The sequence below is a fragment of the Drosophila serrata genome, unplaced genomic scaffold (genome assembly GCF_035046125.1).
Source record: "Drosophila serrata isolate PLE 108 unplaced genomic scaffold, ASM3504612v1 contig_276, whole genome shotgun sequence".
Taxonomy (NCBI): Eukaryota; Metazoa; Arthropoda; class Insecta; order Diptera; family Drosophilidae; genus Drosophila; species Drosophila serrata.
Window position 1 is genome coordinate 9,685,686 of NW_028257174.1, and position 27,927 is coordinate 9,713,612.

At 37.5% G+C, this 27,927-nt stretch overlaps 2 protein-coding genes across 32 annotated transcripts in view; one reads left to right on the top strand and one right to left on the bottom strand.

The window, feature by feature from the left end:
• Positions 1 to 15,934, top strand: part of Moe (moesin) — a 33,521-nt gene extending 17,587 nt beyond the window's left edge. For 5 of the 30 annotated variants that reach the window (XM_020950020.2, XM_086836388.1, XM_086836389.1 and 2 more), the window contains exons 2-7: positions 5,779 to 5,893; positions 12,269 to 12,448; positions 13,430 to 14,196; positions 14,266 to 14,662; positions 14,806 to 15,018; positions 15,087 to 15,330. In XM_020950020.2, coding sequence (XP_020805679.1) covers positions 5,879 to 5,893; positions 12,269 to 12,448; positions 13,430 to 14,196; positions 14,266 to 14,662; positions 14,806 to 15,018; positions 15,087 to 15,251 — 1,737 coding nt within the window. In that variant the 5' untranslated portion in view covers positions 5,779 to 5,878 and the 3' untranslated portion in view covers positions 15,252 to 15,330. Of the gene's footprint in view, positions 1 to 5,277; positions 5,451 to 5,778; positions 5,894 to 7,969; positions 8,569 to 12,268; positions 12,449 to 12,722; positions 12,858 to 13,080; positions 13,108 to 13,429; positions 14,197 to 14,265; positions 14,663 to 14,805; positions 15,019 to 15,086 lie in introns of those variants that run through there. The other 25 variants (XM_020950015.2, XM_020950016.2, XM_020950018.2 and 22 more) reach the window with 14 other exon arrangements.
• A 762-nt stretch (positions 15,935 to 16,696) lies between these two features.
• LOC110181672 (uncharacterized) overlaps positions 16,697 to 27,927 on the bottom strand; it is a 45,121-nt gene continuing 33,890 nt past the window's right edge. Inside the window, exons 1-4 of one of the 2 annotated variants that reach the window (XM_020949505.2) lie at positions 27,386 to 27,608; positions 21,889 to 22,443; positions 19,761 to 20,530; positions 16,697 to 19,703 (exon numbers count right to left, since the gene is read on the bottom strand). In XM_020949505.2, the coding sequence (XP_020805164.2) occupies positions 17,746 to 19,703; positions 19,761 to 20,530; positions 21,889 to 22,310 (3,150 nt within the window). In that variant the 5' untranslated portion in view covers positions 22,311 to 22,443; positions 27,386 to 27,608 and the 3' untranslated portion in view covers positions 16,697 to 17,745. Of the gene's footprint in view, positions 19,704 to 19,760; positions 20,531 to 21,888; positions 22,444 to 27,385; positions 27,609 to 27,927 lie in introns of those variants that run through there. The other variant, XM_086836368.1, reaches the window with a different exon arrangement.

The window sequence follows — 27,927 nt, forward strand, 5'->3', positions numbered from 1 at the left end:
TAATTGTTTTATTTTATATGGTATTTTTCCTATTATTTTTCGGTTTATTTAACTATTTCTTAAAAGGTTTCAAGCATTAAAATGTTTAAAATCTATGAACGTTTTCCATAACTCCCATTTTGTATTTTAGAATTTTAAGTACATTCATTACAGAAACATTCTGCGTTTCCCCCTTTTACCCTGGAGGTCTAATTACCAATTTTGGGGTATTATATTCTTTCGTTATGTATTCATTCATTGCAATTATAATTTGTAGCTTCATTGTGTGACAAACAATAAACAAAAAAGAGTAGAAATAAAAACCAATGCCAAACTGTGGAACGTATCTGAACGTGCTCAATGTCCGGCCCCATTTATAATTGGTATCATTCCGTCGGTCAGTGCTGATAAGCGTCGCCAGGCCAGTTATGTAATTTGACCCAATTAAGATTATCGATTCCATATAACAATGAAAATTTCAGGGTAACCCCCCCTCTCTCCGCACACACACACATCACTAACTAAAAATTAGCTTTTCCGAGAGCTTCACAGAAAAATAAAAAAACTTTCCATTGATTGACAAGTTAATCTCCAGTCAGCAGTCGCATTTTCCCCTCTTGGGTCCCCAAAATCAGTCAAATTTGTCAGTTAGATAAACCAACAAATGGCAAATAACAGACAATGTATCTGTCCGTTCGTGGTGTGTGTGTGTGTGTTGTGCGTTTATTTTGCATGCGACGGTAGGTTGACAATTGACAAAAACAATTAACGGCAATCTATCGATGGGGGAGGGCGGGTGTGTGTGTATGTGGGAATGAGGGGGAAAGCCGAAATGATTGCATAACGGGCCTTCGGCCTCATCGAGGGGACAAACTGAAAAAAAACAAACACGAAGCTCATCAGCCCATTGATCATACCAACTCTTTGGTGTATTGATGGAATTTAGTTAGCTTTTGACTACCTTTTAGCGTTTTAGATGTGTATCTGTTTTTCTGAAGCCTGTGAATGCAATTAAAATCGTATATTTAAGAAACAGAACACAAACTATAAGTTTAATACCCTTTCCTCAAGAGTTTATTCATTTTAAGAAGCAAGCAAATGTTTAAAATGTGTTATTTATACTTTTAACTTACATCTCAGAACCCATATTAATTATTTGAGCGAGCTCTGGCAATTCTTTTTATATTTTATGTGCGATTTTCGTTCTTTATTTTTATTTCCATCTCAGAATCAATGAAATGTATTAAATTTATTATTTTCCCTTACTTTATGTGTTGGTTAACCCGCCCAAGAAGCGCTAAATTCTACTTCCCACTGTTCATTACTAAATCCCCAATAAAAATGGTACCACACAGAAGGTACCAACAAAAGAACTAATTGTTCTTGTGAGTTGGCAATTTACAGAACAGACACGAACTTCATGTGTGCACAGTGGGGCAAATGGGCCGGAGACAGTGGTACAAATTGGGAGTAGAAATTATAGGAAGGGAATGCCTAATGTATTTGCGTGCTGTGCTAATTGCGGCATAGATGATGTTTTCATTTCTCATTCGTGAGGTGTTTCTCCCTCCAACCCCCTTTTTTTAATGCCCATTCTTTTGGTGTCTCTGACATGTGGTGTGCCTTTTATTCATTGTGTATTTTTTGTTTCTTTTCTTTTATTTACCTTTTTTTTTTTTTTGCCGCTGTCATTAATTTTCTTTACGTGCGCGATTTTGTTTGCTTTTTAGCTATCTAGAACATTTAAGCCTAATTTGCTTCATTAAATCGTCACATTTGTTATTTTTTTCCATTTGTATTTTGTGCCTTTTCTCATTTTTTGTTTGCACCTTTTATTTATTCTTGCTTTGAGGATGAAAAATGTACGTCAAGCTGATGAGTTCCTCTAAGGTGGTATTAATTTAGTCAGATAGAAGGCGGGGGCCCCTATAAACTATAAACTTTGATATATCAGATGTTATATTAGGGGATTTTTTATGAATTAGCTTTAATTTTGGTATTTTATCAAGAATTAGAGGTGGGAATTGGTTTTCATTACCAATTCCTATTTATTCAATTAAGTAAAATCATGAAAGAAGGGTAACTTCGGGAAACCGAAATTCCTATACCCTAGCAGTGAAAATGAATCATAACTCTGTCAAAAATTCATTAATTTCCAATTGGACAACTGTTTTGTGTTAGTTTTTAATAGATTAATAGATCTGCTTACTCAATTTGAAATTTAAAAAATTTGAAATTTTTCTTAAAATTTTGAACATTTTAACGATTTATAAAATGTTCAAAAAATTAAAAAAAAAATTTTCACCCGCACATGGCTAGATCGATTCAGCTGTTGATGCTGATCAAGAATATATATGATTTATGGGGTCGGAAATGACTCCTTCACTTATTTGCAAGCTTCTGACTGAAATTATGATACCCAGCAAGGGTATTCCCTAGTCCGAACAGTTTTCTTTAATATCTTGTTATTTTTACGGAGAAAAACAGTTGAAAACTTGATAAATTGCTGTTGTTCTTGTCTCAACACCTAATGAACAGCTGTTTAGGAAACTAAGTTCTAATGTAATTAAGATTTCCCCAGCCGCCACTGCCAATATTCATTCATAAAAATAATGCTATATATATATGTATCTGTATCCATGAATATCTCTAGCCCAAAACACATATATACTATATAGTTTATTTGGTCAGTTTGCTAAGGCCAAACGCTTGATTGCCATCGGTTGCGCATTTTAATTATTTTGGGGAGGAAAATCAACGCGCCATGAAAATGAAGAGAAGAAAACAACCGAAAAACAAAAAGACAAATAATTGTTGAAATTAAAAGTGACCGGCAGACGATGCTCATTATTATTATTTGAAAGAAACGTAAAGAAAAGTAAAAGCAATGAGAGTTGAGTTGATTTAATTTGATAGATTTTAAAATGCGTTGCGCATACGCAATAACAGTTTTTCTCTCTCATTAAGTTTTTTAGTTTTTTTCCTCTTTTTCTTTTTGTTTCTTCTGTTTATATCCATTTTTTCGTGTGGTTTGTTCCGGTGGTCAAACAATAAACGTGAGTTTTTGTTGTTTCCATTATTAAATGTAGTTAAATGGATATATTAAACATAAATAAAACAAAGCGAGGGAGATGTCAATTAGGGTGGTGTCTCCAACAAAAAAAAAAGCGAAACTGAAACCGAAAGTTTGGTATAAATGTTTTACATTCATTAGGAAATGCTTTAAATAATTATAATAATAATGCAGATTCAATTACTAAACAAAAACAGAAGAAATCAAGACATTTTAATGCTTTGATCAACATTTTTTAACAAAATAACTACAAATAAACCAATGTAATTCCCATGTAATTTCCCTTAATTCCAACTGAACATCGACCTCTCCCAGTGCTGTGCTTGGCTTGGGAATTAAAAGTTTTAAATGTTTTTCTGTATAAATCCGCCAAATCATTTCCGCCACAGAATGCGGCAAGCGATCAAAGCTTTAGTATGTGTATATATGTATATAAAAAATCTAAATTAAATAAAATAAAATCGCAATTAAGTTTGAATCAGCAGCAAAGGAAGTGACGCATTACCTTCCCCATGGACTGACTGAATCTCTCTCTCACTCTATTCATTCATTCATTCATAAAAGCAGAAAAGCAGCATAAAATCAGTAAAAAAAAGCAAAGAAAAAAGCCGGCAGGATGCACTTAATCACGGAGAAGAGCGAACAAAACCAAGTCACCACGTTCAATTTTCGCGACACGTTTCGCTCCGAATCCGGATATCAAACCGGAGGAATGTGTGTGCAGTTGTTGATTAGCAGCCAGTTGAACAGAAATTCAAAAAACTCAAACCTAAACCCAAACCCAAACCAAAAACCAAAAACCCCTTCACAACGACACCCAACAGAAGCAGTATGAGCTCATTTCATTTCGGTTATTTCTTATTTTTTGCTGTTTTAAGAGGGAGCCCTCTTCAAGTTCACGCCATGGCGATAATAAATATGCCATGATGTCATTATAATTTTGAGTGCAAAACCCATCTACAACAATATTTATAGATATACATATATATTTTTTAGCAAAGACTCGGAAAGGAAACCTAATCCGGGGCTTTGATTGAAGTTTATCCGCAGCTGCTTAGGGGAATTAATTGGAAAATGTGATATATTTAATACCAGGGTATTGTTCTTGGAAATCGATATACAATATAGTTTGTTCTTTTGTTTTGTGTAGTTATCAATAAAACTATAAACTTAATACTTTGCTTGACTTCAGCTTTCAAGTGCAAGTAAAGAGGTAAAGCGATGAGTGATCTCTTCTGCTCCAAGGATTGTTTTTTAATTATTTATTTTAGACGGAGAAAATGTTAGCAGCTTCTTCAGTTGGGATAACGATATTGTAATAATATTTGATAACATGGATATATTTACATTACACCCAAGTATTTTTGATATTTTTTAAAACAATATATCAAAGACTACAATATTTGCATTATAATATTTATATTTCGTACAACCCCGACTTAGAGTATATCTAAAACAAATATCTTTGAAATATTTCATTGCATTTACTTGGAAATCGAAATCGTTAGAGAACTAAAGAGAAGCACAATCAAAAAGATACTCGGCGTTGAAGTCAAAACAAAAAGCAAAATCTCAAACAAAAATGAAACTATTTGCGAATCCATTGACGTCATGGTTTGTCCCGTGAACCGTTGCCCTCTCAGCTGCCTTTCCCCCCTGGAAGCAAGTTCATATGTCAATTGTGTCAAATTTAATTGGATATTCATACACATATTTGGTAGCAGGCGGAGGCAGCCTTCCTCCCCGTTCTCTGAAAATAGAATCTTTACGCCATTTGTTAATGTAAATATCAAGTGCACAGACCAAATGGGGAAGCAAACAAACAAACACAAAAAAAACAAGCAAACACTTTGTTGAAAGCCAAATTATAAAAGCCAGATTTTGTTTTTGGACTTGGACTTTTAGTGCTTAGTTTTCCGCAACGAAAAGTAAATTATTTGCCAAGTAAGAGATCATTTACGGTTTGTTGTTTCAGCTTCCATGAATTCAACCTGTTGCTATATGGAACATATGCAAAGATCAGGCTTTAAGCGCAGACTTTACTACAATTATCAGGAAGAGAAACCTTATATATATCAATTTAGCACCTAAATACTCAGTGTGTGTATCTACTCACTGCAGTTTTGTTGTCACAGTGCCAGGTGAAATCATAAGTACTAATAAAAATCTATACCAGATATAACCACATGTGCTAGATGTGATATTATATCATATATACATGCAATTTGTGGGGGGGATTATACAGCAAGTGCCAAAAAGATGGGGTTCATTATTCATTCATATCGTGAGCTTTCCATTTGCAACTATAAAATACGGGGACAATTTCGAGTTAATAAATTGGTAAATAATCAATATATAGTGTTGATTTAATAAAGGTTGCTACTTATTGGCCTTGAAAGTAGGTACATATATATTATATATATAAAGACTATGTTGACATTTCGGTGACACATTTGACACAACACTTGACAGCTAAGCAAATAAACTTGCTACGTAACTAACTGATTCATCATGGCAAACCGTTTTCCTTGATTAATCATAGATTAATCTTGACTTTTGCACTGAGTAACCCGCTCATACCCTTTTTCATTTAAATATCTTTGCAACCTTAGGGGGTTTTGTCACTTTATTAAAGCGTTGGTGAAGTGTTGGTGTAGCCAGAATAGGTTTAACTAATTAAATATATATAATTATTATATCTAATTTTATTTGCTTATTATTTACAGATTGCAGCACAATAATAACAACGAACAGTTTATACGAGATAATCGCACGGAAGTAAGCATTTCGTTTCCACCGAAATAAGAAAAGACAACCAGCACCAAGATGTCTCCAAAAGCGGTAAGTTTCTAACATAATTTCATAGATATTTAACATTATGCAGATATATAATTATTCCAAGGCTTATATAAATCGTAATGAACAAAAATATTCCACAAACATAGTAACCATAAATTGTGGAATCAATTGCCAGAAGCTCTATCAAAGTTTGACAAGAAATGTTGGTAAATTATTAAAGATTAGTTATTAAATCGAAGCTGGTTGTCAGTTATCAGTTTGTCGGTGTTGTCAGAAATTGTCTGAAATGTTCAGAAATCCTTATCAAGAACACTTGAACGAGAACTAACAATTGTCGTCAATTGCAGGAAGCGAGTTTCCTTTTGGCCCAAAAGACGTCATGGTTAGGTCTATTATTGACGTCGTTTTTGTTAAGTCTGTGCCTGTAAGCTTTGGCCATTTGCCCAAAAAATTTCATCATATATTTAATGTTTTATTTTGGCAGGAAAATGAGATTAAAAAGAGCGTTTCTCGACGTCATTGATATGGCTTCCTACCCTCCCTCTTGGTCTTTATGTTTATTATTAAATTGGGAAAAGAAATCACTCGCTCGTATCAGTCGAAGACATCAAGACTTTCTCGGTCTGGTTATCACTTGATCACTTGATGGATGGATTGATATAGGTTCATTATTATAGACATGTGATTGAGAATACATTTTGTATAAGAAGGAATAGTAAATATTTCATTTACAGCTCACCTTTCTAGACAGCTTATATAGATAGAAACCATACATAGTTTTCCCTTTGGCTAAATTTTCATTCAAAGACCACCTTTAAGTCAATGCAAATCGTGCTTGAATGATTTCTCCATAACTTTCCCTTTTTTCGCCTTATAGTTTTTCCTCAATATATACATATATATACTTTTAAACATATATATATATATATTGTATATTGGTGTATGTTTGTTCAGTCAGCCGATAGTTGGGGAGAGGTTAATTGCTGTTGAAGGTTCGGTCGCTTTGGAGCTTCAATAAAATAGAACTGACAGCCATCGCGTCGTATGATTGACACTGATTTGTTTGCTGCCCACCTTGGGGCTAGGTCTATTGCTCTCTCAAACAGCAGAAATCAACAAAATGTAGTTTTCAAAGTATTTACATTATTTAGTATATATTTATTATCATTTTGTTGCAATTGCAAAAATGTTTAACTGTTAATTTTCACGGGGTAATGCAAATTCACAAATTAACCAAAAAACAATTACTGGTTGTATATATATTTTTCATATGTCAAATATGGCAACGTTTTGTTTATTTATTTTATTGAAATGTAGAACATTTAGGCTTGTTTGAATTTTTATTTTAATGTTTAATAAGTTTAATTTTGAGTTATTAAATGATAAAAATAATATTGGAACATTTAGATTGAAAATAACAATTTTATAAAGTACTTTTAACTTAGAATAAAACCTGAGAATAAAATGATTTAAAAGGTGATGAAACATGAGAATAAATTTATTATACCCTTGCAGGGTTTTTATTTTAGTCAGAAGCTTATAATCCAGTGAAGGAGTCATTTCCGACCCTATAAATCATATATATTCTTGATCAGCATCAACAGGCGAATCTTTCTAGCTATCTACGGAAAAAAAAATATTTTTGAAATTTTTTTATATTTTTTTTTTAGAAAAAGGAAAGGGGTCAAAATTGTCAAAAATTTGAATTTATTTAAATGTTAAACTGAGTATGCAGATTTATTAACATAACAAAAACTAGCATAGAACTGGTTTCCGAATTAAAATTAATGAATTATTGGCTTAGTTATGTGATTTTTAAACTTTAATTAGTCAACAAAATTAGGTTATTTTCTTGTTTACTTAACTTTATTTTTATTACTTAAACAATTTTCTTTATTTTTATTTACTTAATTGAATATTGATTTATTATAATTCCGTGATTAAAAAGGCTTAGAAGAATATTTACCAGAGGCTTAAAAACAAATATTTTATACACAAAGCTTGGTGAGTTTCTTCTGATTATTCCACTACCTTTGACCCACAATGAATGTATTTGCATTAGACCTAGTTTTGACCTCTATGGTCAGCCTGTCAAAGTGTCAGTTTTTCTGTTATTTTTTTTTTCTTTTGCTGAAATGCTTGTTGTCTATTTTTAGATGCACAATTAACATGCAATTTATATTAACTTGACAACGAATGACTTGGACAAATGCGAGTGTGTGAAGCCCCCAACTGCCCCTTTCCTTTGGACAGAAATTAAGTTCACTTTTGCCGCGTTTCCCTTAGTCGGCGCTTCATTCTGCCTCCCCCTCCTCCCCCAAGCCATGTCAGTGTTTTATTTTCCACCGATTTTCCCTCCATACCTTCTGCTTTCTTTCTGTTTCTGCTTTCCTCGGCAGTCTTTTATTTTTATTTAGTTTGGCTTAAAAACGTGCCGTGACTTTTCCATTTTCCTCAGTTGCCGCTGGACAACAGAATCGCATTGAACGCGCGCGTCACCGCCTGCTGCATTTTCCCCCTGTGCTTTTCCGAATTTCCACGGGTCTTGTGAATCTCGAAACATATTTATTTTTCCCAACCGGCGATTAGCATAGAAAAGCGTAATAATTCAAAAATTACTGCGAAACCCTTTTTCGGTGCCCAAAATGGTTGTCGTCTCCGCCGACAGCCGCGTCCGTTTGCCGCGTTACGGCGGAGTCAGTGTCAAACGGAAAATGGTATGCCGCAATTTTTCCTGGAAAATGGTTTATTTTCTATTTTTTACTACATTTTTTTTATGTTTGTTTGTCTGGTTTTAGTGGTCTTTGTGCATTTTTGTGGCTTCCGCTGCGAAAATGAGACAAAATCCAATACATTTTTGGAGATCAAAAATGCACTTAAACTGGTTTTTGTTGACTTTAACTTCCGTTGGTGCATAGTTGTTGGTGTTATTGTTGGTGTTGGTGTTATTGTCGTTGTTGGTGTTGTCTTTTTCGAAAGAGGAAAAACAAAAGAAATAGGGAAAAACAGAGACAGAAGTAGAGAGACAACCACGGTGGTTGCATTAACCCAAAAACGTTAATTGGATTGAAATGAAAAACGTTTTTAATTTCCTAGCATTGTGTCACGTTTGATTTGCATTCAACAATAGCAACAGAGTAGCAAAAAAGTAAAATCCAAACAATGCGCCCAAGTTGTTTGCTCCAAAACGATAAAAACAAGAAATTTTAAACAAAAATGGGTGGAAAAATTCAAGAGTCTTGAAAAAGTTCAAATTTGAGTTGGATTTTGAGATCGTGGAAAGGTTGTTATATCATTTGATTGAAGAAATTAAAGAATGTAGCTAGATATGGGAATAAAAAGCTATAATATTCTGTAATTTTGCATACAAAAAGGTTAGAATTAGATAGAAAAATAATATTTAAGCTGGCAGGAAAACTAAATTCGGGAAACCGAAATTTTCTATATACCCTTTTAGAGAAAATCCATCATAACTTAGTCAGAAATGCCTTAATTTTAATTCGGAAAGCTGTCGTATGCTAGTTTTTATTAGGTTAATAAATCTGCATACTCAATAAAAAATGTAAGAACATGATTTTTTTTTTTTTTTTTTTTACAATTTTAATGATAAAATTTATAAAATTTTGGAAAAATTTTGAAAATTTTGGAAAAATTTTGAAAATTTTGGAAAAATTTTGAAAATTTTTTTTTCTACCGGAGATAGCTAGAAAGATTCGTCTGTTAATGCTGATCAAGAATATATATCATTTATAGGGTCGGAAATGACTCCTTCACTGGATTATAAGCTTCTGATTAAAATTATAGTAATTATCAAGGGTATAAAAAGAAGGGAGAAATCATTGATTTTGTCGGAAAATTACAATTAATATACAATATAAGAATGTATAATTTATACTTTATATACCTTTCGTTGAAACACTGGTGGGGTTCATTCTGAAACCATTATTTGCGAATTAACATTATAAATGGTTAAACAGTAATGAGTACAGTTGCCACTTTATACGCTTTTGTCATGTGTTCCAAGTGGGTGGCAATTCAGGTGGCTATTTTAGTGGAACTTGGTTACTACAGGTGAGAGAGAGTGAGAGTGGTCAGCATATTTTGGTTTCTTGTACCTGGCTAATATTTCTGATGTACCTCCTCTTTTCTCCTATTTTGTTTACTCCCTTTTAACCCTGTCTTCCTCTCTTATTTATTTCCATTTCTTTAGCTTCTTTTACTGTCAATTGTCTATCATGCCTGATTGATTTTTTTTTTTTTTTGCTGTATTCCAAGTGTGATTTTTCACAGCGCTTCGCTTTCCTTTCTCTCTTTCTCTCTCTGATTTCCACCTAGTTTTTCTCCCTATCCCACCTTGTTTCCCCTATTGAGAAAACGTGCGTTTTGAGTCGAAAGCCCGACTTATGCAAGCTGCCAAGTGTGCTTCTAGTTGTTGCCATCGAATCCAATCCCCGGTCGCGAAATGAGAGCTCTTGACTGGCACGTGCCCTCCTCGCATGTTGGCTCAAATCCCGTTAATCCATCGACGACCCCCAAACAAGACCCCCCCGCCCACATCTCGAACCCCACAAAAGTTCCCCTTTTTGGCACACACCGATGTGTATATAGTATATAGTGTCGTATCTATCGATAAATGTGAAAGGTTGTTTGTTTGTTCAGCTGAAGAATGCATTTCATTTCGGTTAACATGAAAGACAAGACACTTTCAGGATATATGTATCTGCCTTTAAATACTGAGAAATGCCTTTATAAAAAGTGGCAAAAATGTTGTCTTCCTTCCGACATGGCTAGAAAGATTCGCCTGTTAATGCTGATCGAGAATATATAAGATTTATGGGGTCGGAAATGACTCCTTCACTTAGTTTTAAAAGTATCGTAAAGGTAATAGTAAAGTTAATACATTACTTTAAATTAAATGCCAGTTAGAAGGGTATTAATTGGAAAATACATGCATAACTTGCTGATTCTAGACCAAGGCCTAATCCCTTTATTAGTATCTATATAAATAATATAGTTGTCATGGTAAAGACTTACCCCAGTGGAGGACACGTAGCTATCCGTGTTCGTCATTGTAGATTTACATCTCCGGTGCCTCCAAGTCAAGCTTCTTCCTCATCCAATTCATCCAAATGTTCTGCATGGGCCACGTCATATTTTTCGGATCGAAGGGCAGGCACTATTACTATCACTCTAGATGTTAACACTGGAGACGCCACCGACGGAATGAGGTGCGCAAGGCGGCAGCGCTCCGTATTTATAGGCTCCGAGGCAAGAGAAGAGAGAACTTGAGAGCGGGAGAGAAATAGAGAATCTAGAATCTAAGTAGAGCCAGTTAGAGGGAAAGGGGTGTATCTAGAGATTCACAGAGAGGGAGAGTAAGTGGCATGCCGATCGATAGAAAAACATTTATTTCCTGCAGGAGATAGCTAGAATGATTCGTCTTTTTATGCTGATCAAAAACATATATGATTTATAGGGTCGGAAATGACTCCTTCACTTAGTTTTAAGCTTCTGGCTTAAATTATAAAAGGGGTTATAATAATCTTGCAAAATATGTCGCCAAAGTCAGGTTTAGTTTTAAAATTATTGTCAGGGTAAGAAATCACTATTTGTGTTTAATTTATAGTTAAGATATGCTGTTAATACATTACTTTAAATTAAAATTCAAGGATAGGAACCATGGAAATAAGGGAATTAATGGGAAAATAAATGCATAGCTAGCAGCACAGCTGATTTTAAACCTAGGCCTAATCACTTAATTAGTATCTAAATGCATAATATAGTTGTCATGGTAAAGACTTACCCCAGTGGAGGACACGTGGCTATCCATTTTCGTCATTGCTCAATTGCTTCCAGTGTGGATGTATATTTCCGGTAACTTCAAGCTTCTTCCTGATCATCCAAATGTTGTGCATGGGCCACGTCATATTTTTCGGATCGAAGGGCAGGCACTATCACTATCACTCTAGATGTTAACACTGGAGACGCCACCGACGGAATGAGGTGCGCAAGGCGGCAGAGCCCGCTATTTATAGGCTCCGAGGCAAGAGAAGAGAGAACTTGAGAGCGGGAGAGACAGGGCCCGCTAGAGCGTAAGGGGTATCTCTAGAGATGCACAGAGAAAGAGAGAGAGCGAGGGGCATGCAGCTCCGTAGGGGTAATGAGGGAGAGAGAGGGAGAGGCACAGAGAGTGGGAGCGAGTGGGAGTCAGAGAAATAGAGGCATTTGTAGGATCGGAAATGACTCCTTCACTAATTTGTAGTCTACTGACTAAAATTATAATAACCTGCAAGGGTATCATATATTGAATATATATATTATAGGATTCCAAAGAGATAATTTAGCACTCTTAACCCATTTAAATTTTAAACACATACTTAATAGTAATTTGAATTAATATATATTATTTTCTTGCAGCTAAATGTGCGCGTCACGACAATGGACGCGGAACTGGAGTTCGCCATCCAGTCGACGACGACGGGCAAACAATTGTTTGACCAGGTGGTGAAGACGATCGGCCTGCGTGAGGTGTGGTTCTTTGGCCTCCAGTACACCGACTCCAAGGGCGATCTGACATGGATCAAGCTGTACAAAAAGGTAAGAATCTATCTAACTTAGCTTATAGTAAGTCCTATAGGAATTGTGAGTAAGAAACTATTACTATCCTAGATAGAGAATTTTGTACATTTTAATTAAGAAATTAAGGATATTAATTCAGAAATGCATCTTGAAATAGTATATAAAATGACTTCATAAACAAAGTTCTTTAAAATGAAGCATTTTATATGGGAATGAGTACTTAGTTTAGTTTAGATTTCTTTAATAACTTATATATATATATATACTATATATATATTGCTATATAATATAGCCCGAATCGCCGGCCATAAAGACCATGAAATATTTGAAGCGTGTGAAGAAGTACGTGGACAAAAAGACAGCCGCCGACAATAATGGATTAAATCAGGCGGAGACAAGCGAAGACGATGATGATGCCGATGATATGGTGGGATTATAACTGAAAATATCTTCAGACAACCAAAAAACCTCCCATTAAAAATCCAAAACTCCCAGCTAGATCAAGAAACCATAGCTCCATAGTTCCTAGTAATTTATCCTTGTTTTTTTCTGTAGCTTAAGTGTAGTGTTGTATATAAAAATATGACCACTATTATAAATATTATTAAAATATCTATATATAATTTAATGCTGCACAACAACAACAATAGACTGGATCAATGCCGTTCTCGACATGGGTAACACTTTAGAGAAAAAGCACAAAATATACATATAAGCTTACTTTTTGATATATTTTGTATTAATTATTATTAAAATTATTTTGTATATGCAACCATTATGTAGTCGCTTCCACCACAAATTTTATTACTCTTTATGTTATATTACTATCTATTATAATTTATGTACTTTATAAATTCAGTTGGAGAGTATTTAAAGAGCTTGAAGATAGTTATTTTTATTTAATATATTTTTTTTAAATCAATTTTAACTACAAAGAGATCTATTTATTTCAATATTTATTATTTGTAATTAATATTTTTTCCTTTCTCTATTCCTTAGGTGATGAATCAAGATGTGAAGAAGGAGAACCCATTGCAGTTCCGTTTCCGCGCCAAATTCTATCCGGAGGACGTGGCCGAGGAGCTGATCCAGGACATTACACTGCGCCTGTTCTATCTGCAGGTGAAGAATGCCATACTGACCGACGAGATCTATTGTCCGCCCGAGACATCCGTCTTGCTGGCCTCGTATGCCGTCCAAGCGCGTCACGGCGATCATAACAAGACCACACACACAGCCGGCTTCCTGGCCAACGATCGTTTGCTGCCGCAGCGTGTCATTGACCAGCACAAGATGTCCAAGGAGGAGTGGGAGCAATCGATTATGACCTGGTGGCAGGAGCATCGCAGCATGCTGCGCGAGGACGCCATGATGGAGTATCTGAAGATTGCCCAGGATCTGGAGATGTATGGCGTTAATTACTTTGAGATCCGAAACAAGAAGGGCACCGATCTGTGGTTGGGCGTGGATGCTCTTGGCCTTAATATCTACGAGCAGGACGATCGCCTGACGCCGAAGATTGGCTTCCCATGGTCCGAGATTCGTAACATTTCCTTTTCGGAGAAGAAGTTCATTATCAAGCCAATTGACAAGAAGGCGCCGGACTTTATGTTCTTTGCACCACGCGTTCGCATCAACAAGCGTATCCTGGCCCTCTGCATGGGCAACCATGAGCTCTATATGCGTCGCCGCAAGCCGGACACCATTGATGTTCAGCAGATGAAGGCGCAGGCGCGCGAGGAGAAGAATGCCAAACAGCAGGAACGGTTAGTTGTTTGTTGTTATTATTTCATCGATGTTTTCTCTAATTTTCCCTAATTTTTTATCCATTTCAGTGAGAAGCTGCAGCTGGCGCTGGCCGCTCGCGAACGCGCCGAAAAGAAGCAGCAGGAGTACGAGGATCGATTGAAGCAGATGCAGGAGGAGATGGAGCGCTCGCAGCGCGATTTGCTTGAGGCCCAGGAAATGATCCGTCGCTTGGAGGAGCAGCTGAAGCAGCTGCAGGCCGCCAAGGATGAACTGGAGCTGCACCAGAAGGAGCTGCAGGGCATGCTGTTGCGTCTCGAGGAGGCCAAGCATCTGGAGGCCACCGAGAAGGCCAAGCTCGAGGAGGAGATTATGGCCAAACAAATGGAGGTGCAGCGCATCCAGGATGAGGTCAATGCCAAGGATGAGGAAACGAAGCGTCTGCAGGACGAGGTGGAGGAGGCCCGCCGCAAGCAGGTCAGTGTGGTACGATATCGAATGCTATGTTGGTTCTATAAAAACACACTTGCATTCCATTCGCACTTAATAATTGATCATAAATCAATCATTTCATTTCATTTAACATATAAATTCTAAATAATGTATATGTTTTTACTATATTTGTACAGGCCGAGGCGGCCGCCGCTCTGCTGGCCGCGTCCACAACGCCGCAGCACCACCATGTGGCCGAGGATGAGAACGAGAACGAGGAGGAACTGACAAACGGAGATGCCGGCGGTGATGTGTCGCGCGACCTGGATACCGACGAGCATATCAAGGACCCCATCGAGGACAGACGCACGCTGGCCGAGCGCAACGAGCGCTTGCATGACCAGCTCAAGGTGGGTTTTAAATAATATTGCCTTGCAAAATGCTTAATAATATTACAATTTTCTATATCTTTCTGCAGGCCCTGAAACAGGATCTGGCGCAGTCACGCGACGAGACGAAAGAGACGGCAAACGACAAGATTCATCGCGAGAATGTGCGCCAGGGAAGGGACAAGTACAAGACGCTCCGCGAGATCCGCAAGGGTAACACAAAGCGTCGCGTCGATCAGTTCGAGAACATGTAAAGATATATGGCCAGATAGATAGAGAGAGCGAGATAAATACGCGGAGCAAGAGAGAAGGAGCCGAGTCTCCGAAAAGAAAGGAAAGAAAGATATAATAACCACCAACAAGAGCAACAACAACAACAGCCCTCTGCCGTTGTTCCATAATGATGATAATGATGATGATGATAACGATGATGATGAAGAAGAAGAAGCAACAAATATAATTCCGGTCGCTGACCAAAAGCCTGGCAGCGACCACCTCGTTTTTTGCAACTATTACACCCTTCCCAAACACCACTTTTCACCTTCCAATCTATTCAGAACCAGAAATCAGAAAAACATAAAGCAACATATATATATTTACTATATATATATATATATATATATATATATAAACATTTCTCCTTTTCCCAATGGCTTCTCATAGAGAAAATGGAACGAATAGTAATAGAAATCAAAAACCCAACAGCAACAACACAGATACTACAACAAAAAAAGAAAACGTAAAACAACTATTTGCATTTTTCCCCCGTTATAATTATTATTTTTATTATATTATATAATTACTATTTTTTTTTAAATTTGTATAATTAAATAAGAGAGAACTTGATTGTTTCTTAAAATTAAAAACAAAACAAAACTTGAGAGAGAGAGAGCAACAAACAAACAAAAAAGAGAAAAAATAAATATTATATAAAATATTTTTCTTCTTTAAATATATTTTTGTTTTGAAAGAATACAAAAAGGAAAAAAAAACAAACAACAAAAACTATTGTGAAAAAAACCAAACAAAAAGTTTTTAAATTAAACAATAAAAATTAAAAGAAAACACGAAAACACTGCATTTTTAATTATATATTAAAACAGGGCTGGGAACCATCTGTTAGTAATTTTCAGAACCTCCATTGCTTTGAAACTGCCTTGGCTGTAAACCCGGCTAAAACGTGTTTTCAGCGAACTACCGAAAGGTGGCGGTCATCGCGTATTTACAACAACAAAAACGCCCGTCCATCCCAAATTCTCTTAAATCGCGTCCAAATTGCCAATTTTCCCATCCGATGTACCAGGCCAACAGAAGGCAGCAGCAAGTGACTGCGAACTGTTATAAACTGTTATAATAAACAAATATCGATCCGGCAACGTTGGCTTCCGCCGATCCGGCAACGTTGGTCAATTTTCTGAGCTTTTTAGCCGGTCTGGCAACGCCGGCAGAATGTTATCGATTATTCCGCCAATCTGGCAACCCTAGCAAAAATCGGTTATCGCAACGGAGGTTGCCAGACCGACAAAATTTAACGTTGCCAGATCGATTTTTTTCAAATTTGAATTTAAATTTGGCGGTTAATTATTTAAATTTAAATTCAAATTTCGCGGTTGTCTTATATTGCGGAAACTGATTGTTTTTTTAATTGGGCGTTAAATTATTTATTTTATTTTTTTTTTAAATTGTAGTTGTTCTAAAAGTTGTTGTACTAGCGCTTTATTTATGCAAATATCAAATTGATAACAATAGATACATCAGCTATGTATATGTTTATATGGTATATATAAATTTATATATATATTTATTGTTCTATATTATGCTAGCAGGTATCAGATATATCGTGATATATAAATGAGCTGCAGCAAGAAAAAAAGGGTAAATACCAAACAACCGCGCAACTTAAGGTAGCAAAAAAAAACAAAAAAAATATATATATTGGTAAGGAATCCGTTTCGATTCTTTTCTTCGTTGGCTATACGTAGTACATACATTCATATGCTTAATAGTAGGCTAATTCAGTATTATGCATATAATAAAAACACGATTTCACTCTCTCTCTGAAGGCACATAATTACAGGGGTTGGCGCCTTTTTTTTCGGTTCGCTTTCGGATCCCCCAACTAGGCCCCCTTTACGGTAGGGGCTGGATCTGATGCTGATATGAATATATGGATACATGGATATATACATGGATATATATATATATATATATATATATCTATATATATATCTCGTTTTAGAAGGGCAAGCTTCGCTGTACCAAATTAGTATATGGATTATACATGATAGATAGCAAAGGGCTTACAATATGGAGTCACCAGTTGCCATTGTGGATTAACTTAGTGCATATGTTTAGACGGTTGTACATATATATATATATATAATATTTCAATCTAAACCAGGCTTTCGCAGAAACCTTACGGACGGGAGTTTTAAAGAAATTAAAATTAAGATTTTAAGCGACATTTTAAAATCATTTTAAATAATCAAAGTGCGACAACAAGTATTGCTCAAATATAGAAGATAATTTGGGTGTTCTTTTTTTAAACAGATTTATAAGTGATACAAATTATATTTGTTATTTTTTAAAAACTCTTCCATTGGTTGTTTAAAGATTTCTGCGACTCCCAAAAATCTTTTTTCTATAGACTTTTGTGTGTTTTTTGTTGCTCTTATTACGAGATTAGCTTGGATTTCGTTGCACGGTTTCTTTTTTGCCTTACAAAATTCTAGAATCTTTACCCCCATTTCAGTAAGGATTCACTGCCGCCAGACCCACTCGTCCGCCGGATCTGGCAAATACCGGCTCCGCATAGCTGTGCCTGTAGCCCTTGGGCATGCTGGTCAAGGGTTTTCCATTTCCACCAGAGGGGCCCTCGCCGCCGGGTCTTGTCGGTGTGGCTGCGGGCGAGGGATAACGATCCAAGCCTCGATTAGAGCCCGTCGTCGAGGGGTTCTTCGTTTGCGTTGTCGATGTCTCGACGCTGTGCAGATACTCCCGGGAATGTGCACGGCCTCCACGCTCACGATCACGATCCCGTTCGTTTCGATAGGGATCACGGGAGTGCTCCCGATTGTAGTCACGATCCCGATTCCTTTCCCTCTCTCTGTCCCGCTGATTCCTCTCCAGGTGTCGCAGCGGTTCGGGTTCCCAGGCATCACCCCGGGATCGGGGACGGGAACGGTTGGACTCTCGCTGCTTGGACTTTTCGGAAACTGCTACTGGCACCACTGGCACCGACAGATCCTCGTCCTCCTCGCTCCATTGCTCGTAGGTGCTGGGTGGCTCCATGGAGCCGCGTCGTCGCCGGGAGGAGGATCGATAGGGATCACGTTGTGGCGTATCACGTTCGTCCACGTCCACATTGTAGCGGCTCACTGCCGGCCGCTGCTCCATAGCCCGGAACTTGTCCTTGGCATCGTGGAATCGATCCCGCTGGGCGCTCTGCGAGGGCGGGGGCACAAACTCACGATCACGGTCCCGGTCACGATCTCGCTCTCGTTCCCGCTCGCGTTCCCTGAGCCTTTCACGTTCGTTCTCGCCTCGATCTCTGGACTTGGCTGTGCTGCTCTCGCCGTAGCGCATGCCCGTGGACTTCATCATCTTCTCCATGCTCTGGATGTAGGGCAGGCTCTCTGCCTCCCTGTATGGATTGCGGTCACGCGAATGATCCCTTTCGCGGTCTCGTTCGTGGTCCCGCCGTCTATCCCTGTCAACGAGGTCACGTTCTCGGTCGCGGTCGCGATCCCGTTCCCGTTCTCGTTCTCGCTCTGGCATCCTGTCGTGCCGCCGCTCAGTGGTCCTTTGGCCCAGGTCTGCACCTCTGTGCACTGCCGCATATTTGTTGTGACCCGCTGCCGCTGCCGATGAGGAGCCAGAGACGGGCACACCCGCGGAGGACTCAAACGGCAAATGATCTTGGGGTTCTACATAGCGCTGACGATAGCGCTGGGCCTCTTCGTTGCCGCCGCCACCGTAGGAGCTCTTGAGGAGCTGCTGCTTCTTGGTGGTGTACTCCATGAACTTTTGTTTGTCGGTGAGGTTCTCCTTGCGATGATGATGCATCATGAGGACCGGAGCCGGCTGCTGTGGCTGGTGGTGAATGGGATGGTGCAGCAGCGGTGGTGACTCTCTACCCGGATCCGAGTCCTCAAAGTCATCGTGTGTCTTGCGGTCGCGCTCGTGGGAGAGCTTCTTGTTCAGCAGCCGGTTGATCTCGTTGTACTTGTCCGTGTCCCGCAGCTTGGCGGGTTGCTGCTGCTGCTGCTGATGATGGTTGCCGGAATGCTGTTGCTGTTCCTGCTGCAAAACTCGGTTGAACTTGGCATCATAGTCAGCCGGACGCATTATAATGGGTTTGATCTCATCCTCGCGGCTCCACGATTTGTTTGAAATGGAAGCCGGGGTTTTGGTGCGCTCCCGGTCACGTTCTCGCTCCCGCTCCCGCTCACGTTCCCTCTCCCGATCGCGTTCTCTTTCACGTTCTCGCTCCCTGTCTCTGTCCCGCTCCCTTTCCCGCTCCATTTCCCGGTCACTCTGACGTGGCTGATACGGCTTGGCGGGCAGATCCCTTAGGTAACTGTCCTCCGGCGGCTGGACGGCGCTCTTTCGCTTCAGCTGGGCATGGGCATGATGGGGCATGGCAATTTGTGAGGGTTTCAAGGCAATCACCGAGTTGTCTGCCTCATTGCTCCAGTGTTCGTCATCTGAAAAGGAATATATATTTAGTAAAATTCTCTTAAATCTCTCACTAATCAATGTACCGCTGGAGCTGTTGAGCTCTTGTCTCTCGGGACTTGGTGCCAGATCCGAACCAATGCCGGATGAACCTCTGGACGAGACCTGTTTACCATTATTGGCATTCGTGACAACGCCGCCGGCTGCTCCTCCTACTGCTGCTGGATTAGCAGCTCCTCCTGGCAAACCGGAACCCGGCGCCAACTGACCCTTGGGCACACCGCCGACTATCAAAGCATTCCGGCAGCGACGCAGCTCAATGGCCGTCAGGTTTCCCTTGGAACGGTGCACCGTGTCATAGTCACGTGGTGGCAGGAGCAACGGTGGACCGTTTCCATTAAGTTTGGCCCTCAGCTCAGCGGCCAGGGAGTCAAACAGGTCGCTGTTCTGCTGCGGCGTCAAGGGGGGATGATGCAGCGGCGGATGTGGGTGGGGATGTGCTTTGCCACCGACTCCACCATGTGGAGGGGATCGGGAGACTGGTGAGGATCCACCTGCCAGGCCATGCTCCTCACTGCACTCGGACTCGCGGGTGCTGTTGCCCGTGTCGCTGCCCAGGCTGTTGCTGAAGCGCTTGGGGGATGAGGTGTCGTGGCGGCGTCCTTGGTAGCCACCACCACCACCACCACCCCCTCCGCCGGACTGTTGTGACTGCAATTGGTGGTGATGAGAGGAGGGGCCTCCTCCCTCGCCTCTTCCTCCCAAGGATGACGACTTTCCATTGGTTTCGTGACGTTTTTCGCTGCTGTGATTGTTGTTGCTGCTGTTCATGGGAATCGGCGGCAGGATGCCCAGTCTGTGAATAGGATTTTTAAGAATAAATGCGTTAATATTGAGTTTTAAATACACATTTAATGCATAATGTTAAATAAAATTAAGAAAACATTAAAAGGAATTTTATAAATATATTTATAAAGCTATATTTCATTTTTGAGAAAGGCTTTATCTAAATAGAACCTTAGAAGTCGATCAACTTTTCTCAGCATAATAATGTTTATTATATTGTTAATTATTATTGTATAATTGTTGGATTTTATTTATTTATTTTTTAAATTAATAATGCAGTGCCTAAAATTCTAAATATCAATAATTATTCATTAACAAAATACAAATATTTCAGAACTTCTTGAGGGCATAAAATGACCAAAAAGATACTGATTGTCAAAAGTCATATATATTCTGAATCGTCATTAAAAGTCCAATTAATTAACTATAAAATACTGCAAAAAAATATTTTTTAATTTTTAATCAATTTTTCAAAATTTTTAAAGAGGTTACATCGTTAAAATTATCAAAAAAAAAATTGATAAAAATTTGAACATTTTATATATTTAAACTAAGTATGCAAATTTTTTAACCTAATAAAAACTAGCATAGAACAGCTTTCCGAATTGAAATTAAATTATTTTTTACCTAGTTATGGCTTTTTAAAAATTAAGATTTGTTCCAAAATTAATCATAAAAAAATATCGATAAATAACGATTTAAAGAACCTATACATGTGTTTTTTATAATTTTTTTGTAGACCATAAAAATAATTTAATGTTTTTCTTCCTCTCTCAGACATCTATTTCATCGTTGATCGTTTATCGATAGTGACAGATGGCGGCAACTTTGAAAATAGAATTTCCGCGAAGCCATTGAGCGTGTTCGAGAAGGCATTTAAGATATTTAAAGCCGAATGTCAGATGGGGATGTGGGTGCTGGAGATCACTTGACTGGCTCCCAGTTCGTGGGAAGTGGAAATTGCGATTGCAATTACTTTGGGCCACTGGGAGATCTCTCCTTCTCGCTGCCAGAGCTAGGCTTCCCCATTATAATCCTCGCCCATTCCCGTTCCCATTCCCATCATCATCATCATCATCATCATCATCATCATGATCATGCAGTGTTAGTGCCCGAACGATTATCACGATCGCTCGTCAAGCCAGAGCTATATGTGAGCCCGGCTGAGTGTGTCTAATGGAGTGACTAAGTGGCCCGGCTGCCACTGCATCTGCATCTGCAACAGCTTCCTGCTTGGTACCCCAAGTTGGCGTTGCAATTAATTAAATGTTGCATAAGAAGGACCCCAAAAAGCACTCACAGAAATAAGCATTTAGCAAGAAATTACTTATATGCAATTATACATATATACAAATTTATAAGTCCTACCTGGTCTCCAGCTCCTCGAATCGCTTCTGGTTGTCCGGACGGTTGATGAGTATCTGCAGCTGAAGATGCAGTGCCTCCGCCGTGGACTCGGAATCGCAGCGGTAGGCATGAACGTGAAGTGGACACTTGGTGGCCGGATTATAGAGCAGCAGGACGCAGGCAACGATGTCGTCCGTCTGCACGGAGCTGGTTATGGCACTGTGTGGAATCAAATGCTTCGACGTCCCCTGGACGATCTTGATGCCCTTGTGGGACACCTGGAGGGTCACCTTCAGTGGCTCCTGTCCGCGTGACCGGTCCACCAGATATGGGAGCACCGAGTTAATCACCCGGGCTCCCCTCAGACCCTTGGCCTCCTCGGCGCCCAGGAACCACACATAGTACGAGGCCTTCTGCACGTCACGGCGCAGGCGCAGCGCCATCTTCGGGCCGGAATGTGCGACTCGGCTTGGCTCGGTGCACACGGAAAGAAAATGCGGGTTACTATACTTGATTCGTAAAAATGTTATTTTACGTTAATGGCTGGATTTAAATGCACATTGACGGGGCGGTCATCTAGAAAGATAGAAAGGGATTTAAGCTATTTAATAAATATTTATTTAAGAAATATGGTAATTATTAAGCTTCAAAGGCTTGGTAAAATAATATCTGATAATATAAAAAATTTGTTAAAGGATAGATTTCGTGAAATCAGGTATTGATTTAATAATTATACATTAAGGTATACAAAAATTTTGTTTGATATATGGATCCAATAAAATCAAAAATTTAACAAATTAATTCCACATATCAGTAATATAAATATTTTACGTTAAATTCTATATATTTCCATCTAAAAATTTCGATATATCACCATTTAAAAAATGTTAGATATTATATTGAGCGCAATGTTTTTGTAGATATATAATTTCCGCCTTTTCTATCCTACCTGCATCCCTAGTGCAAAGCTATTAATAGTGATCGTAAGTATAATATAATTTACTATTATCCTATTACATAGTATTAAAATAATGGGGTTTCAATTTTTATTGTGACTTATTAGTTATTGCAGAAACAAATTATTTTATAATGCCTAGATAACTTCTTCATTAAATATTGGTGTTTTATATTTTTTACTTTCATATTTAATTTTCTATATAATTTTATATATTGTTTATTGCCAATTTTGTAATTTATCTCTGTGTATCTCGCAGCACGTCTCCGTGATTATCGCCATAAGACACTCAATTTGTAAAGAACTAATCCTCATTAATATTAATAACACACATTGATACGTTGGGGTTCATATAATTAAGAACCGAGTCAGGGCAATAAGATAAATCACATTATTTACATAAACTTGAAAATCTGTTTTGCCAGCACAGTTAAAAGGTAATAATTTAAACATTTTTTGCCAGAAATTCGAATAGCGTCTGTAAAAATACTGTGCTATAAAAACTTTATGATGAAAACAGTTGCTTAAGGTAATTATTTTATTTTTAAGGATGCTAATAAATTCTCTACGAACAACTAAACTTCATTATTATTTCATTTAAACATTTTCAGAAAAAAACGGTAACAAATAATATAACTTGATTCGTTCCCCATTCTATTTTTCTTCTTTGTAAAGATTTAACAGTAAAACTCCTCCAAAGATTGGTCTTCAATGTGAAGACTGTTTATACGGAAGATACCACAAAACATAATCCCATTAGAAGAGACTTGAAAAACCCACGTAAATGGAGGAAAAGATATATATCGGCATTTCGAGTTTTGATTAATGAATCACCACCGCCGTTGCCATCGCTTAATGTCAAAGAGGAAGTGCTTCAGCGACAAAAATAATAAAAGTCGATGGACAATAAACTGGAATGCAAATCGATGGCGAAGGCAACTGTTCCTCGAGAGCCAGCCACTAACGGAAAACCAGATGGATTCCAAAATGCAATCTCCTCCTCTCGTCATGTGTCATAATTCTGTGAGTGAGAAAACGAGGAAACGTGAACCGAGAAACGAGAAACGAAATGAGCCGTGGAGCATGGAGCTGGGAGCTGGGAGCATGGAGCGTGGAGTGAACGAATCAAAACTGGGGCCAAAAAACCGACCAAAATCGAACCGGCCAAACCAGCAAACGGTATTAACCCGTCACACAGGTGCTAGAAGCCATTTAAAAGCACAGAAAAAAATGCAAATTAAATTAAGATTTATCTTTGGACTACGAAAAAGTCTTTGGCTCTTATCAAGTATGACTTCAAGTTGGGGTGTCTGTATATTAAAATGATTAATTATTGCATGAAATTTCTATTTGGTTGTCAATTTGTTATAAATAAAACAAAGGAATTGTTTGAAATAATATCTAAGGTTTACGAAATTCAAAATAAAACCTTTGGTATTATTTAATTTATACAAATAAATCCATAATTTGTATAATTTATATTTGTATGATATTATCTCATTCAGAAGGAAGAGTTAAATGTTGAAAAGGTTTTACATGAGTTTCGAAATATACAATATCAAATATTATATTTCAAATAATAGCATAATTTATTGATATACTCTTTCAGGTTTATATAATTTAATTTAGTACAAACTATAGTGTTCATTTTACAATTTTCACAAACTTATTGCTTTAAATTCAAAGAATTGCGCATCTAAAAAAGGATGTGTATAATAATACAGTTTAAAAATAGTATTTTCCAATAAAACAAGATCTTTAAATTTGTAAACATTCTTTTTTGATTTAGGTTTCTCGGTGTATCCCAATCTGCGTATGAGATTCTCCCCTAATAATGCTTATAATCGATGATCTTGCGAGACTTGTTGTTCAACGCGGCCAAAAGAATCTTGTTTTTCAGTTATGCATTCAGCCGAACAACAGCTAAAGCTCCGCCGAGAGGAGACAGATAGATATATATACAGGTATTTATCAAAAGCTATATTGTGTGCCGAACGAATTAACATACGACACACAAATATGTGCGGTGGTGCATGTAGGTGTTTACTGTCAACCAGCAATATTGCTAACCTCAAAACGGATCTAAATATATTTAAGCAGCGAGACTGAATAATTATTAAAGTAACAAAAAAACCCAAAACCGAATCGAACTGAACCTGACAGAATGCGAAAATCACAGCTGGTTCTCCAGAATGCGATTAAGATATGGCAAAAGAAGCGCTATAAAAACATTTGGCAGTACGTGACTCTTGGCATGGCATTCCTCTTGCAATCAAAATAAATTATAAGAAATTAAAGCTTGGCTTTAATCTTTTGGCGAATAATTTAGAAATGTATTTAAAATTAATTATGGAAAGGAAATAAGCAAATTTGAGGAAACAGTTAATTTTCAATTCGTTTCAAGTAACTATATTTGTAAGTAATACTAAAAGTCATGGGTTTTAATTATAGTCTTTAGTTCAAACTTGTTTTTTTTTTGAATACATATAAAATGAAGTCATCATATTTGCTTGTATATAATATTTTATATTGAATTCTGTATTGTCAAAATTAATTTTGTTGAGAAATTATTGTGATTTTTTGATTTATAAAGTAACAAAAGCTATGTTCATGAATATTCTACAAGAAGTTGTCAAAAAACATAAACAAAACCTATACAGGTTTTGTTTTTTTGTACTCAAGTTTTAAGCCCCTAAAATATATTCCGGACTTTTCCATTCTAAAATTAGTAAAAAATATGCAAAAGGGGAGAAAACAACAAGTATGGGCACTAGGAACTCCCAGAAGCCGCAAGAAAAGAGGCAGCCCAGCAAAGATTTCCATTTTTTCCCATTTTATGTGAATGTGATGAAAGAGCCATGTCGGGCAGAGATCTGCTGTTCGTATAGCATATGCTATAGTTGAAGATATTAGCATAAACAATCCGTTTGCTGGTCAGCCAAGCAGCAAATAAACAATTTGCAAAGAGATCTTTTGTTATGCCGGATTGTGTGTCTGTCCCTCAGTCTGTAGTCTCCTAGGTTTGGATGGTGTCTCATCTGTGCATATCGGAACAATCTGATCTGTAGAATCAACTGTCTGCTAAGACACATATATATATACATATATGTCTTAATGGTAATAAAGATCCCAAAAATGTTTAGCCAAACAAATTGTTTCTAAACACGGAAATGTTTATGTTTATTACTTGTACTTATTGTTTATAGTTGTAAAGTTTTGTCAGGGATTAAATGATAGTCTTTTTGTATATAAATAAAGGATGTATAATAACTTAATTTTCTTTGATACTTTAAAGAGTCCTATTTAAAAAAGAAATTCTATTATATTTGTATATAATTTAATCAATATTTAAATAAGAAAAATGATGGAAACAAGGGGATTATCATAATATTGTTTATTGATATTTTAAGTTTTATTGAAAAGCTGATATTCATTGAGATACTAAAGAAACTATATTGGATTCGACATTTATTTTATATTATTTTGCTTAATTTTTGTGTAGTTCCAGTTAAGAAATTTTTAAAATATATTTAGGAATGAGTTTTTAATAGGTTATCTTTTTGACTTGCAAAAACATGTCTTCGATAAATAAGCTAAAGTGTTTTACTTTTATAATTTTTCATTGTATTTAAATTATTTGTTTAAAATTTTGGGAAATTTTAAATAATGTTGATTTAATCTATTACATTTAAATCAAGACAAAATATATAATAAATTATATGTTTATATTCAGGTATTAATATATTTTGTATTGTGTTAAATAATCAAAAGGTTTTTGTCGAGCAAAGCTTGCAAATATTGTAAAATGTATTTATTTTTTATAATCCTGTGAGAATATTATTTATAAATAATTGTAAATATTGTAATATATTTAATGCTCAAGAGGAATTTTAATATTCTTCAAATAATATTTATAATTATTTAAAGACTTCTGAGGCAAACCAATTGAGCTCTTAAAATCAGCAATTTATTTAAGATTTATGTTCCTTTATACCAACGCAACAAGATACAATATCTTATAGGTTGAAAAGTTCTTCACAAGTAATGTCAAATGCATTGTTCTTTGGGCGTTATTTCAGCCGTGTTTTTTTTGTTGGCCTGGCCTTTTTTGGCCATTTATTGGATTCGTGTCTTTGTGGTCCGCCTTTTGCCATTTGTTGTGTTTTTTTTTTGTTTTGTCTGCTTAGAAAATGGGTTAAGCGCATTTTCTGCTGATTTTCAGATGCGAATTGGTAACACACACACACACACACACACACACTCTGAGTCGCACTTTGGCACTTGCACTGTTTATTTGTTTATTTGCTCATTTGCTTCCTTCCTTCTTTCTCTCCCTCTTTCTTCTTTCTTCTTTCTCTTCCATATATATTCTTTCTCCGCTCTTGCTCCATTTCCGAGCTGAACTCGATCAATGAACCGTTTAAAGCTCACACAGATACACACAGACACTTGCCAGCGGAGCGTTTAAATTTCTAAAAAAAACTTATTTGATTAACGGTAATGGCCAAGAGAGTCGGCTAACACATACACTACAACACTATAAACACACACCAGTACACACACCTCTCTGTATTGTTGTGGGGGGGAGAAAAAAAATAGAGTCAGAGCTCCGCTTCGCTCGGTTTTTCTCGCGTTTCACGCGCGTTTCTAGCCGCAGACAGAGAGACGTCTCAACTCAACGCTTCGACCGCCAGCAATCGACTGACTTGGCTCAGTGCCTCCGAATTCAGTAAAAACGCTCCGCCGAGTCGCGACTCAAGTGCTGAGCAGCTACCAACCAACTAGCACCCCTCCTCGATCCCCGATCCCCGAGATCCCCAGCAGTGGCCTGGCCTGGCTTTGGCCTGAAACCCACCAGCAACAACACCAACATCCAACTTGGCCAGACCGAGCCGAGCGCAGCCGAGCCCGAACTTGTTTTTTTCGGTTTAGGCCGTCGCGCGGCAAAGAAAGTCAAGTCGCGCGTACGTACATACCTAGCGTACCTACTGCGATATTGTGCACAGTGTAACAGGGTATTGGGAAAAATGGGTTACTTTTTCATTAAAAATCAAATCAAATATGTAAGGGAAAATATATACACATATATATATAATAGGTACTTG